The 14,657-nt window shown below is 37.8% G+C and overlaps 1 protein-coding gene across 1 annotated transcript in view; it reads right to left on the bottom strand.

Annotated features, from left to right (window-relative positions):
- Positions 1-14,657, bottom strand: part of LOC139737200 (calcium permeable stress-gated cation channel 1-like) — a 64,272-nt gene that overhangs the window by 15,463 nt on the left and 34,152 nt on the right. The window contains exons 5-7 of the mRNA XM_071647876.1: positions 3,482-3,587; positions 2,688-2,725; positions 671-862 (exon numbers count right to left, since the gene is read on the bottom strand). Of these exons, the coding sequence (XP_071503977.1) occupies positions 671-862; positions 2,688-2,725; positions 3,482-3,587 (336 nt within the window). The remainder of the gene's footprint in view (positions 1-670; positions 863-2,687; positions 2,726-3,481; positions 3,588-14,657) is intronic.

The following is a 14,657-nucleotide window of genomic DNA, read 5'->3' as shown; positions in this document are numbered from 1 at the left end:
AGAAGAGGGACTGAAATAAAAGCAACTAAAATTGATGAGACATCAGTTTATGAAAAAGGGAGCCGGAAAGAGCCAAACAGACGCCACTGCAGCTGGTTTATATGAATTCAGCTACCACAACTCTGTCAACATTAGCCAGATATTGACTTGATTTCCTTTGAATTTGCTTCACCATCGACACATGATGAATTTCATTCAAAACAATTTTCTCTTGGAAGTAAACCTCCTTTTTCATACAAGAGAGAAAAAAAAAACATGTCTTATCATGTATTTTCATGACACCTTTATGAATGCAATACGATAATACTGGAAAACCTTTCCCACATTTGTTTTGTTTTTAGGACTTGCAGGTATTGGTACTAAGAAGCTGTTTTTTCATGACAATCAAGTTGGTGAAGAACATAGGAAGCTTATTCAGGAGAAAAAAAAAATGAAAGAAAGGAGATGACACCTATATGAATTCAATACAATAATAAAGGAAAACGTTTCCCATTTTGTTTTAAAGATGCATCCAGCATCAGAACTAAGAAACTGTTTTTAATGACAATAAAGTTGGTGAAAAACATAGAAAGTTTATTCATGAAAAAAAAGAAGAAGAAGAAGAAAGAATGAATACAGGTAAGAAGGAAAAAATTGGTCAGAGTCCTAAGTTGCTTTATGATAAGCTTACTGGTTGGGGATGTTGGTGATGGTCGTCCGGCCAAAGTTGTTTGGCCCCAGCTCCTGGCTACCACTGAAGTTGAGTGGTAAGATGACCACTAGGGAGAGGAAAGTGACGATGATGATGAAGACGATGAGGTACCGCTGGAACTGGAGATACTGGACTGCATCCGGTCCTGAGTTACTCCGTATGTCTGCATCCCTGGTCAGGTATTCAAAGAGGGAGGGTAAAACAAGACTTCAATCAAGCAAACTTAACCTGTTGAGGACGAGTCCCAAGTATACTCTGGCAAGCGTCTATGGGAAATGCATGTTGTAGCAAAATAAGTCTGTCCTCAACAGGTTAAGACATCATCAACTTCCTGTACTTGGACATGAATTATAAGCATTTCAATAATGAAATCAAGTCAAATCAAGTGTTAAGGTAAACCATTTCATTATTGAAATGGTTTACCTTAACACTTGGTGCAGATCGTTGTGTTTTGTTTTTTTTTTTGTAGGTAGGACTAAATTCCTTTCATTTCAAATTGTTTTTTCTGCCCCATTTCTACTATCTAAATGCAACATGTCTATAAGAATACTCTGAAAGAATATTTAGTACCAGTCAGCAATTGCATATACACTTTGCAAGAATCATGCAAACTATCAAAATGGGTAGCAAAGTTTCACAATAATTCCTTCCCAGCGGTTCTTATGGTTAGAAGATATTGTCTCTGCTGTACGCCTGATGAGAAGTGATGCTACAATACTTCAACAGACTAGTGACTTCAAAGCCCCCCCCCCCCAGCTTTTTTTAAAAAAAAAATCAAAACTAACAATTCAACTTTACTTGACTTATTACTTATTCCAGTGGTTCAAAATGTTAAATTCTGATTAGAATGTCTTTTTTTCCCATGACCGCTGGGAAAATAAAGAAGAATTATCTGGCCCCATCTTCCTGGTTTCATGATGCAGGATGGATCACATATCTATGATAAGTACTCTCCATACTTTTTTTTCCCCCCTACGTAGTATGTGAATACAAAGTTTATTTCTTCCCATCAAGCCTTTAAGAATGATTTATAGCTTGTTTCTGTGTGTGTACTGTTTTACAAGCTTCTGGGGCACAAAATCTACAAAGAGAAAAGTGTGTGTGTGTGTGTGTGTGTGTGTGTGTTCAATGATTCTTCCTACAGCCACGTCTACAACAACACAATCAGACATAGAACAATGAATATGTCACGGACACGGACACATTAATCACTGGGAAGTGTCACTTGGGCAGGTCGTTTGTCATCATTATAAGTTTCATTTGGCATTTCATCTTTACACAAGCACAAAGAAAGCTAAACATCAAAGGCACAGTCGATTATAGTGATACAATGTTGGACTGTTGAGGTATGGATACAGCGCCATAAAACCTCTCTGAGCCCCAGTCATAGTTGCCAGGAAGTTTGCTCTAAATGCTACTCAGTGAATTATTCATGACAGGGAAAATTAGGATGACCACAAAATGCATGACCTGCAGGACGATGACCCACTGTCATACAAAATCTGAACCAAAAATAACAAATGAGTTTATCTTTGCATGATAATTGGCACCAGAGAAAAAAAAGAAAGAAAGATGGGTTGCTGGGGGATTATATTTTGATTCAATGCACCTTATTTCTGCATCAGACTCACTGAAACTGGTGAGCAAAGCTTTTGCACTATTTCTACTGCTGTGAAAATTCATTTAATATCTTACCTCAAAGTCAAAGATAGATAATCATATGAAATAAATTTTGTAAAGTTCCACAGTAAATGTATAAATATTTGTTTACATTATTCAGTGTCAAGAATGTACTCAATTGTCTCCTCATTGCACTGGAATTCAGTCACTACATATCAACCCAACATTCAAATATGACAATAATTTGGATAATTTTAATGCTATGTACATTAGCCTGATTCATTCTTGGACACTGTGAGGCAACTAATAAACACAACAACAAAGGGATGATCTAATGTATTTCATCTTACAAATATTTCATAAACAACAAACTTACTTGATCCTAAATATAGCTGGAATCCAGTCACATAATCCCTGCAATGACAAAAATAAGCAGAACACGAACAAAGTAATGAATATACCATACAATGGTAAATAACAGTTTGCAACTGTATTATTGAACAAACATTATTCACATGTATGATCAGTTGGATTGCTTCATCTCATGTACCAAGAATTCTGAAAAATGAAATTCTATGATTAACAAAAAAATATAATAAATATTATGAATATGCCTTTGCTGTGTTTAGATGATGCCATGTTATATCAAGCATTATTCTTGTACAATCTTTATCATGCACTGAAAATGCACAACCCAGCAGCAACAACAAAATTGAGAGAATAAGAGTAAATTTTGTCTGCAGTACCTACAGTGCCTAGTATGAGAAATCTAGTCTCTTGTTCTTATTGGGAAGATAATAGTATGTAGTACAATTAATGGATTTCATGAATGAATAGTTAACTTTCAGGAATGTTTCTGAATGGGTAGCATTAGCAATCAGCTGAAAAAAAAAAAAAAAGATACAGTACCAAGCAGGATACATGGCACTTTTAAGTAGGTTCCATCATATTTCTCTATGGCATTCTTTTACTTTGATTGAAACTGACAATTGACCACTATGTTCTAGTTTATGTTTGTATTTTTTCTTGTATATCCAAGCTGGACATAATGTATTATCATATTTTGTTATATTCTACGTGTATGTATTTTCCATCGAGAAATATGAAAATAAAATTGAAATTGAAATTGAAATTGAAATTGGAAAGGTCCACTGAAATATTGTCACTTACCGTTGCTCTTGAGTGCATTGGCTGCTCTCCACTATCATCCGCGTTGATTCCCTTGGCACCACCCTTTCCCTGGGAGCTATGATCCCCATAGAACATACTTGTCCACCTGAGCAGTAACACAAATTGAAAACCAAAATAGACATAGAGAATGTCTGCTCTGGGAAGGACTGCTGTCAAGCGGTGTTTCCACTTGATTGCCATATATGCGTAAATATTTCTGTAGCAGAATAGAGTATGACTATGAGCACATTACATCTAGGACAAAGTAACTACTATAAGTATTATAAATGTACATCCCAGTTTTCTCCTCACTTTCATATCCCATCAAGATTGTAAGAAATTCCAGAAAAGTAATGAACTGTCTATCATTTGTTACATTATATGTGGGTATCATTAGTAGCTCAAGAGCAAGGGGTTTCTGCAACTTTTTTTTTTCCTTTGGGAAAACAACATGAATTGTATGTGCAGTCCCATGAAGGCATATCTGTGTGTGCACTATCAATAATGCACTAAATCACAGAAAGATTGAACCATAGACAGACTGTTATAATGGCTTACAATAGCAATGTTTGGCTTGAAGATTGATATCTATGCATTGCAATGTTTTCAGCAACATTCAACAAAGAAAATTTGTGAAGAGTTAGGAAACACCAGTGTTCATATATATGTGCTGCTAATATGATTTTTTTTCCTGCTAGGTTTTGAATAAAAATCAGTCATCAGAACTCAAGGTTATAAGTGGAACAAAAATCTTCCAGCAAACTGTTGCCGTCTGTCTTTTATATTGCAACCCAGCCACATACAAAGCCAAAGTTCAGCCCATAAAATGACCATCATGGCCTTACTGCAACACTGCCGCATTATTTGCATACAATATATTCAACTGTTTACATTGCTGATATATCAGAAAATTTATGAGAGTTGCAGTTTGCATATTTTGCAATATCATGCCCACTGATACAGGCAACAAACACAGTGCAAATGTTTGCATGGATGCTTCCGTGAAAAAAAATGTGTAAAAATTCAAGCCCGACTTGTACAATGCATACAGCATTTCATGCATATCATTCTAAGTTCACCTGGACTCAACCTTCAAACCAATTAAAACTTCATCATGACCACAATAACAAATAAACAAAAACATCAGCATCAGAAAGAGATGAAATACAATGTGGATTTCAGAAGGAAAAAAAAGGTCTTTTATAATTCTGATATAATACACTATCTGCCATAACACACTATCTGCCATGTTTTAATTCATGTGAATGCATTCCATGAGGACGGATGGCAGTATTCGTACTTCCATAGAATGGAAATAAAGTGTGCAACTGCATGGAATGTGCAAGGCCTTGTAGCAATATGATACATTTTGTTAGCTACGTACCTTAGCAGTCCCTCAGAACAAAAGTCATAGTGCATTCAGCGCAACACTAGATGCACTCTTGCTCAAAATATACCATATAAGTATTACATGGACACCAGAAGTTAGAGTCTTTTCAATTCTCTAAAAATGTCGCCTATGAAGGTTGCTCCTACAATATGTACTGCATTCCACAAGCTGGAAATATGTTGTAGATGAAGACTAATTATACAATTTACCTGACTCTGAGGAGAAAAATGAAATGTCCATGAGTCAAAATATTACATAGCTTTCAAAGACCTTGTCTCAGTACACTTTCAGAGGAAGTATTCACTTTGTGCATGCCCAACATGATTTTATAACTCTACAGTTGATATCAGGGTTCTCGCCAGGAATTTCTTCACGCTTGTCGGCATTTATGCGCGCTGTTCTGGGGGTGGGTACGGGAAGCGCGGAAGCCTTCGCTAATGCTCAATACAACACAGATAAATCGCCGCTAAAATGCCACTAAATGCGACATTTTCACGGAGATGTAATGAACGTTGTGAGGGGCATATTCTCACAGAAACAATGCAGAAACTCCATACCTTTTGTTAGCGGCAGTTCCTAAATAATAAATGAAAGAGAAGTAGGTGCCGGTGGTGGAGGTTCCGAATTCTTTTAGGCCTTTCCTGTTTCACTGTTGCAATACCGGTAATTAGCCGCCTCTGCATCGCAACAACGCGCGCCGTGTTGCTTTCTCGCCGTCTGCTCGACCACGTGGTAGGCCTATTGCATGCAGATGCGCGAGAAGCGATCGAGAACTTTCGGGACATCGTTGCACTTTCCTTTCTGGGTATACTGCGGTAGTTTGGCCGTGACATCAAAGAGATATCATACAAAAATGTAATGATGGTCATTATTCCGAAGGTTTGTTTAATCATAAAATGAAACGATTCATTACTGAGTACTTCGAAGGTTTGTAATCGAAAACAACAACAACACCAAAGGTCGGTACTACAGATGAATGTTCAAAATAAAACTGATTTCGTTCGAAGATTAACAAGCATTTTTTCTTTATTATTTTCCGATCAACGAACCTTCAGAAAGGAATCTATCATCTATCATCGTTATTCAGAATAAACCTTCTGAATAAGAAAACACCCTTTTGGGGCCGTTGTTGTATTCCGAAATTATACTGGCAGAACATTCGAAATAACAAAACTGATTTCGTTTGGATATAAACGAATATTTTCTCCTTTATAATTTTTCTATTAACGATCATTCAGAATTAAGAATGTAGAGTATTATTTTGTCATTATTCTTTCGGAGTAACGAACCCTGAGGGTAAGAAAACTGTAACCGTTTTCATTTCTTCTTTATCGTTTTCCGATTAACGATCGTTCAGAATTAAGAATCTAAAGTATTATATCATTATTCTTTCGCAGTAACGAACCTTCAGAGTAAAAGAAAACTGTAACCGTTTTGGGGCCGTCGTTTTATTCTGAAATTTCACTGACGGAAACGTTCGAAATAACAAAACTGATTTCGTTGTGAAATGAACGGACATTTTTTAAAATCATTTTTGGATCAACGAACCTTCAGAATAAGGAATATAGCATTATTTTTTCATTAATCTGTCGGAGTAACGAACCCTAAGAGTAAGAAAAGTGCAACTGTTTTTGGGGCAGTTTTATTCCAAATTTCACTGGCAAAACGTTCGAAATGACGCTCTGATTTCGTTTTGAAATTTACGGACATTTTTCTTTATTCAATTTTCGGTTAACGAACCTTCAGAATAAAGAATCTATTGTTATTTCATCATTACTACTTCTGTCGGAATAACAGACCCTTATAGAGTACGAAAACACGCTGTTTTGTGCCGTCGTTTTATTCCGAAATTTCACTGACAGAAACGTTCGAAATAACAAAACTGATTTCGTTGTGAAATGAACGGACATTTTTTCTTAATCATTTTTTGGATTAACGAACCTTCAGAATAGGGAATCTAGCATTATTTTATCATTAATCTGTCGGAGTAACGAACCCTCAGAGTAAGAAAACTGCAACTGTTTTGGGGCAGTCGTTTTATTCCAAAATTTCACTGGCAAAACGTTTGTAATGACGCACTGATTTCGTTTTGAAATTTACGGACATTTTTCTTTATTCAATTTTCGGTTAACGAACCTTCAGAATAAAGAATCTACAATTTATTATTTCATCATTACTACTTCTGTCGGAATAACAGACCCTTAGAGTACGAAAACACGCTATTTTGTACCGTCGTTTTATTCCGAAATTTCACTGGCAGAACGTTCGAAATAACAAAACTGATTTCGTCGTGAAATGAACGGACATTTTTTCTTAATCATTTTTGGATTAACGAACCTTCAGAATAAAGAATCTAGCATCATTTTATCATTAATCTGTCGGAGTAACGAAAAAAAATGAATCTTGGTGGCGATAACTGATGCTGGTGTAGAGAAAAACAAAGACAGCTCGCTCAAAAGATGCTTCCTTCTTTCAGTTTATTTTCTCCCCAGTCATTCCTATCGTTCTCCTCCCATGAACCCCTGCCATGCAGGGACGATGAACAAAACAAAATGTTACCGATGCTGCAATGAAAAAAAAAAGAAAGAAACACGTCCTCAAAGCAAATTATCTACACTTTTCAAGTTGAACAAATTGATGTTCGTAATGAATAATAAAAAAAAAAGCACGACCTCAAGCAGTGGGGAAACTTGATATCATGGCTTGTGGAAATTTCCATGAAATTTCCACGAAAGCCAGGTGTCAGATAAAGAATGTCGCGCGTACCGCCACCTTGCTTCAGTGGTCGTAAACAGCGTGTACATAGCATGTAAACCAACTGGGAACATTGATGAATGATCATCATTTATTTTCTGCCCGTGAAGGCCCCCTAACCCACCTTTCAACAAACCAAGCCAGAAGCACGTGGAGCATTACGTATATGTTGAACTTGAAAGACCATCATGACAGAATTACTATAAATTTCGGCCCGGAGAAGGAAAATGGAATATTCACGAAATGACGTTTACAAATCCGTAGAAATTGAAAAGGTTAAAATGGAACGCATGGCTTTTTAGATTAAAAAAAAAATAACCCATTGAAACTACCAAAACCTAAATAACAATTTGCATTTGCTTACTCCATCGCACGTTCTTTTTTCTTTTCTTTTTTTAAAGAAAAATGGAGTTGATTTTCTCTCTGCGGCAATGCTTTGAACGCATCTAATTTTGCGTCATTGCCGATGGCCAGCTTCCTAAAGAATTGATACGAATCCTTTCAAATATACGAAACAAAGTCTAAAGATCCTGGATCCTGGCGGTGAATTTCGGTGGTATTATAAATCCTGCTCACTATCAAAATTTAATCATCTGTTCCTTGCGCCATTTTACCAACCAACTGTTCCTGAAAATTTCATCCTAATCTATTCCCAAATTTTGACTTATTTTGCGAATAGAGAGACAGACAGGCAGACAAACTAACAAACAAACCAAAGCAGCCAAAAAAAATAATACAACCTTTGGCGGAGGGGGGCATGCATTTCATATCGTTTGTTTTTGCGTAACCCGACAACAAGCGTGACAACAAGCGAGCACGTGTCAACCTTCCTCAGCCTCCTTCGGCCTCCGACCCTCTCTTTCCGTCCTCTCTCTCCCTCTCACAATATACACTGTACCGTTGTACACGCAGGCGGCTAGGTAAGTGGCCGGCTGGGTGCTTGTGCATGTGTGTGTGGATCCCAAATCAGAGCGCATGTGAGTGAGCAAGTGTGTGATGTGGTGTGTATCAGCAGGGAGGTGAGACCTCCCTGGTATCAGCTAGTACGTCGCTCTGTTGAGCCGCGTTGTTGTGATCGGTGCGGTGACTGTGTGGGTAAATTTTTGCGCTTGTATAAGTATGTAAACTGCTGCTGCTTTCAACATCTAGCTTCTTTTCTAGCCAGATAATAAAAACTGAAAAAGGCGAGAAATTGGTCCGAACTTAGCTCGTCAAGCAAGTTACCCTTGTCGGCAAGTTCACGCGTGGTGTTACCCTTGTCGGCAATTGCTTCTTCAAACCGCACGCTTGTCGGGGCCGACAAGGGTGATATACGCTGGCGAGATCCCTGGATATCTCTTCGATTTCATCTCTTGTAACTACTGTTATAGATCATGGACATGAACACAATCTATTCAATAAAGGCACTGTATAAATGCGCTAAATAAAATCAGGGCAATTGCTATCATTGTATTGATTTTCATATCACATAATAGTATACATATGACAGAAATTGCTTCAAATGTCCATGGCATAGGAAACTGGCTAACTTTTTGAAAGCAATGAACCATATTGAAATGTTCGGAGCCATTTCTGGGCAATGGCCATGCAGGCATTCTTATGTCACCATCGGTAGTGCTTAACCCGTTGAGGACGGATTGATTTTACTACAACACGCATTTCCCATAGACCCCTGCCCGAGTATACTCGGGACTCGTCCTCAACGGGTTAAATGAGAGCTGGTTGCTGATTACTAAGGGGAGTATACTAACATAATGCATGGGATGCAAAAATGATTCAATATACCAGGAGACTATCTCATTATGAAATATAAATGCAAAAACATTTCAAAGTTGGCCTGACTAGCCAGTGGTGATGTCATCTGGCGTGCTTAGAAGACTTTCACTACATGTAGTGTTGTATGACACTCATAACAGCAAAGATCTCATTTTACAAACCCACCAGGGCCCTGTTTCATAAAGCTGTTCGTGAAGTTACGAACAACTTACGAGCGACTGGTGATCAGTTCTGATGTGCTATACTTATCAGAATTTCCATAATTCAGCACAAGAACTGATCACCAGTCGCTCGTAAGTCTTTCGTAACTTTACGAACAGCTTTATGAAACACCGCCCTGATACAATTTCAACTGAGAATGATTACGGAATTTAATCACGAAGACAATTCAAACCTGTTGGCAATTTGAGGCATACTGCCAATCAATGGTGAATTGTGCATGGTTAAAACAACAACAACAACAACAACAACACACAGCCAAAATGAGCATATGAATACATGAATGAATGTACAAAATCAACAAATAAACTAATTGATTAAATTTGAAGTCAATGAAAAGCATTAATCAGTAGTCATATGAGTGACTGATTTAGAAATGAAGACTGGAATATGATTGAATTCATCAGAAGTTAACAATCTAATAACACATGGACATGACAAATGTTTGAATGCCTAGATTAAACACCCAGATGTAACACACACACACACACACAACACACAAATAAATAAACCGAAACACACTTTACAGTATTCAACAATAAATCTGAATTTCATATAACAGGACTGCGCTTTAAATAAATCGATCCACTTACAGTACAAAAGTTTTCCACATGAGGCTTTCCTCTATCCATAAAGCATCATTTAAAGCCCTGGTTTGCAACCATAGCTTGTGCATGGGATCATAAAATCTACTGAAAAGTGGCAAAGATGACAATGAACCTGATCACAAAGCTCTAGCAAGCTTTCACTAGTTTGACTGATATTAAGATGACAATTAAAGAAATTGTACGTCTGTTTCAAATGAACATATGGGAGTTCAGGGACAGCATGAGATTGCATTAATATTCCAGTGGTCATGCATAGATACGGAACAGGACCGACATTCCCCATCTCTGTATACATGCACTGCAAACGAGTATGCATTCATGAAAAACCATACGAGCGTGCTCCACGCACATATGATTATCCCACGCACGGGGTGGTGGGCCACTGTTGACTACCAGCCGACGACGGCAGGTGGCTTCATATAAAAAGGCCATTCAAGCACAGCCCCGTTGGCACCACATCCTCATACACAGCTAATGCATATACTCTGCCAGCAAAGCCCCTATAAAATATCCCCAATTCCCACCCACCTAAACCTCTCCACTGTATACCCCAATATCAGAAATTCTCACCGGAATCCAATTATCAAACCCCAGCATATAGTGGGTATTTTATAGTGCCTGCCAATATTCATTGCCATCTCAAATCTGTTTACTCAGCCTGGTCAGTAATTATAGCCTCTTATTTTTGAAGGAGGACAAAATCTCACATGGGAGATGGCGAGGATTTCTGTCAGGATACACCGTAGAAGGTCAACGGTCAGGATTCAGTGGCCAGTTTACTGTGCTATTTTCTTTAATGAAATGTTCTTCTAGGGCATTTTATATTGCATCATTAAATGATGAATGCTCCCCAGGGCATAAATTCTGCATACTTTGCTTGCATGTGTATATGTATGCATATTCATATGCCTGTGTGTGCATTGGAGGAGTTTGCTAATGAACAGTAATAAATCAGTAATAATCATAGTGGTAACAGTTATATAGATGACATATTAATAACACTGAAGATGCCCTGATGGTGCTACTGATGATATCAACAGTAAAGCCGTATGTCCATTGCAGTCTCAGTGCTGTGCCCAATGTCATATTCATGCCCAATGCCATATTTAGGTGATATTCTAAGTCATGATGAAATATAAGATGACAATATTCAACAAATATCAGCCATAAGAATGTTGATGTAATGGTTTACAGCTCATCAACAATATTAACCATCGATAGACACTGGATGTGGCTTTGTGTAAAATTTATCAGGTATACAACATTATATCACTTGCATACACCCAAACTCCTCAGTGTGCAAAATAGCATAAAAACAAGATTTTCACAGTGATTTTGAATTGAGACCCTTCACAAAATCTCTCTCTCTTTCTTCCTATCTCTGCTCCTGTTTTCCCCAAGTCCTAACTTTAGAATGAGAAAATCATGGACATATGTTCACACAAGGGGACATTGGAATTTTATATTTTTACCTCACAGAGAACTGTAACTTGAATGTATATACATGGTGCATGCCTACATGCATTTTGGAGTATGCCTTGGACTTTCATGGATAGCTGCCTTGTCCTTTGGGTTACCCAGGGATAGGGAGAATTGAACGCTGGTGCTCTAAAAGGGTCATTTAACACAATTCACAGACTCACATTAGATACTTCACATCAGGCACATTCTGCATCTATATGGTAATGCACTTTTAAAGATCCACAATAAAATTCAGGGGATTCAAAAATTGCCACAATTTTTGCAGCGTGTTCACACTGGCAAGAGTCTGTGATATTTATTGAGTTGAAGTCACCCATATAAGAGAAAAGTACTGCATGACAAAAGCACTGATTGATTGTCTGTTTATAAATACACCCTGTAAAAATTGTACATGATGAGCCTGTAATTTAGTTCTCTGGGGGAGTCTGCATCTGTGAATAGTACATCCACATATTTTTAGCAAGGACAATTTTCCTCTGTCTCAAAAGCAAATTGCACTGACAGAAATACAGAAAGTGGAATTGTAATTAGAATGATCATATGGTGTCTTCACATGATACTGTCTTCTGTCTTTCCTACTTCAACATTTAAACAGATAAGTTATTCCCATCTCCTTTTGCAAAACATGGTATCCATCAAGAACACCAAATAAAATGGGAGACTCAGAACAACTAATCACTTTCAGTAACACACACTTTACATTTTGGAAGAAATCCAAGCTGCATTTACAAATGTACTCAGGGCAGTCAACAGATCATGTATAAGCCACATCAAACCATATTGACCCTTGACAATAAAACTGACCCTATTTCAGTTGACCGGGTATGAAGTTGTAAATGCACTGATACATGGAATGTACCATTAAGTGGACCATTGTGCAATGTGGCACCTCATAAAGCTAGATGTGAACATAGGTAGCCTGGTATTTTTGATATGTTGTGAATTCATATTTACTTCTACTGTGCTTGCGATCTTAGAGGCTTTCACTACGTCACACTTCAGTTTTTATCAAGTTTTAGATGTGGCAGATTTTGTATCTTTTCTGGCAGACCCACGGCAGAGTTTAAACATGTCAAATTATCACATGGTACTGCATCATGAATGAATGAAGGAACGAATGAATGAATGAGTGAATGAAGGAATGAATTATGCACACAAGACATATTGCAACCTGTTTCCTTGCCACCTGGCTCTCTTCAGTGGCACATGGCCGTAACAACGCAGCAGCCATTGTAGTGCATGTAATTACCCTGTGGATCAATAACCCTACAACAGCAGAGGGAGTTAATGTATGCACAGATGGAAATTATGACAGTACCTGCCGGTGCAGAGAGATACTTTCGGGGTGGGGCGGGTAAGGGGTTTGGCTGTATACTCTGCAGCCAATTTATTCAGTGTCAACTCGTAAGCCGTCACATCCCCAACCATATCTGGTGAGTGACGTAGTCAGGTAGTAATGTGTAGTGGGCCAGTAATGCACTCTGCCTACCGGCCGCCGCCTGACAAATCAATAGACGTCCGTACGGGAGGTGAACAGATATGGCTCTGTCTACCATTCTGAACATTTCAGCAGCCTAGTCAAGTTCCTTGTGAAATTGAGAAGATGCAGTCGGTGTGACCTCCCTCTCTTTTCCTTTTTCTTCTCTCTCTTTGTGTCCCATCTTTTTTTTTTTTAAAGAATACCTTTCCTCACTTTTTCTTTGACATAGAGAACATGACACATGAAGAGTATCAGACAAAATAGAGACAATTAGGACGAATTTATTGTAGATTAACATCATAACCGCTTCAGACAATTTCTAAACTACAGCTCCACACCCACTACCTACATGCACTGCATGAATGGGTTTTTGACATGATGAAACTTGAGTCCCTTTAACAGCCTTTACCACTGAATTGGATGCCATTTACATGATGGATTGACTTTATGAGTGTAATAAAGCAAATGCACACATGATTGAATTAACAATAGTTCAAAATAGATCAGAGTGATTAAAATGAAAATGCATAAACAAAGGAATACACTTGCTGTTGAGATGGTTTGTCTCGGTTCCTGGATATTGCATGTTTTGATTTTCTTTTGGCAGTGATACATACATACAAAGTTGTATATACAATTACACATCCACACATATATGTACATACAGTACATACACTTATACATGTATACACACATTCACACGCATATATACATGTACATAGAATATGATGTGAACATGTGAGAAATAAGCCAACTTTAAAGATGGCCCTTCCCTTTTGCATTCCTTCCCAAATAGCACAGAACATGATATATTCCACCAGAATGACAAGGCTATCGTAAATCTATAACATTTCTGTTGATATTTGAAGCTTGTTAGCCGTTAAAATTCAAATAATGCACCAAACGCTCACCGTAACATATTCTGTGTACTAGGCACAGCTGCATACATTAATCTTCCTGTGGTTGTAATATGATACTTATACTTCGAACGACAGATATGCATGTTAAAGCTGTCAGAAAAGAAGAATTCACTAGCTTCTCTTACTTTGTTATCAATGGCAAATAACAACACACCACTTACATGAACTACATGTACAACTAAGTACATCACACAGGTCTGTAAAACTAGACTAGTATTTAGATTTGTAATTTTTGCGAAGTTCGCAAAAATTATTCAAATCTTAACGGTCAATTTAACTAAACAAATAAAGACCCTCTAGAGTTCAAAATTTACAGGAGGTTTCCAAATAGTGTTTTCTTCAATACCTAAGTGTTCTCACCAATTTTTCAAAAATTTGCATGCAAAAGGGATTGGCTGTCTTTAAGATGCCAGAATAAAATGCATACAGTACTTCAGAGCTACAGTCTACATTCTTGGGTATCTCACTGGCCTGGAGACAGAGTGGCAACCTGGTGGCGACTTGTCTCTCCGCTGGTTGCTAGCCAGGTCTCCAGGGAGTCGTGGGA

Source organism: Diadema antillarum, unplaced genomic scaffold (genome assembly GCF_040938485.1).
Source record: "Diadema antillarum isolate AM-2024a unplaced genomic scaffold, OU_Dant_1.0 seq00000685_RagTag, whole genome shotgun sequence".
Taxonomy (NCBI): Eukaryota; Metazoa; Echinodermata; class Echinoidea; order Diadematoida; family Diadematidae; genus Diadema; species Diadema antillarum.
Note: the sequence above shows the minus strand (reverse complement) of the source record. Positions and strands in the feature narration are given on the sequence as shown.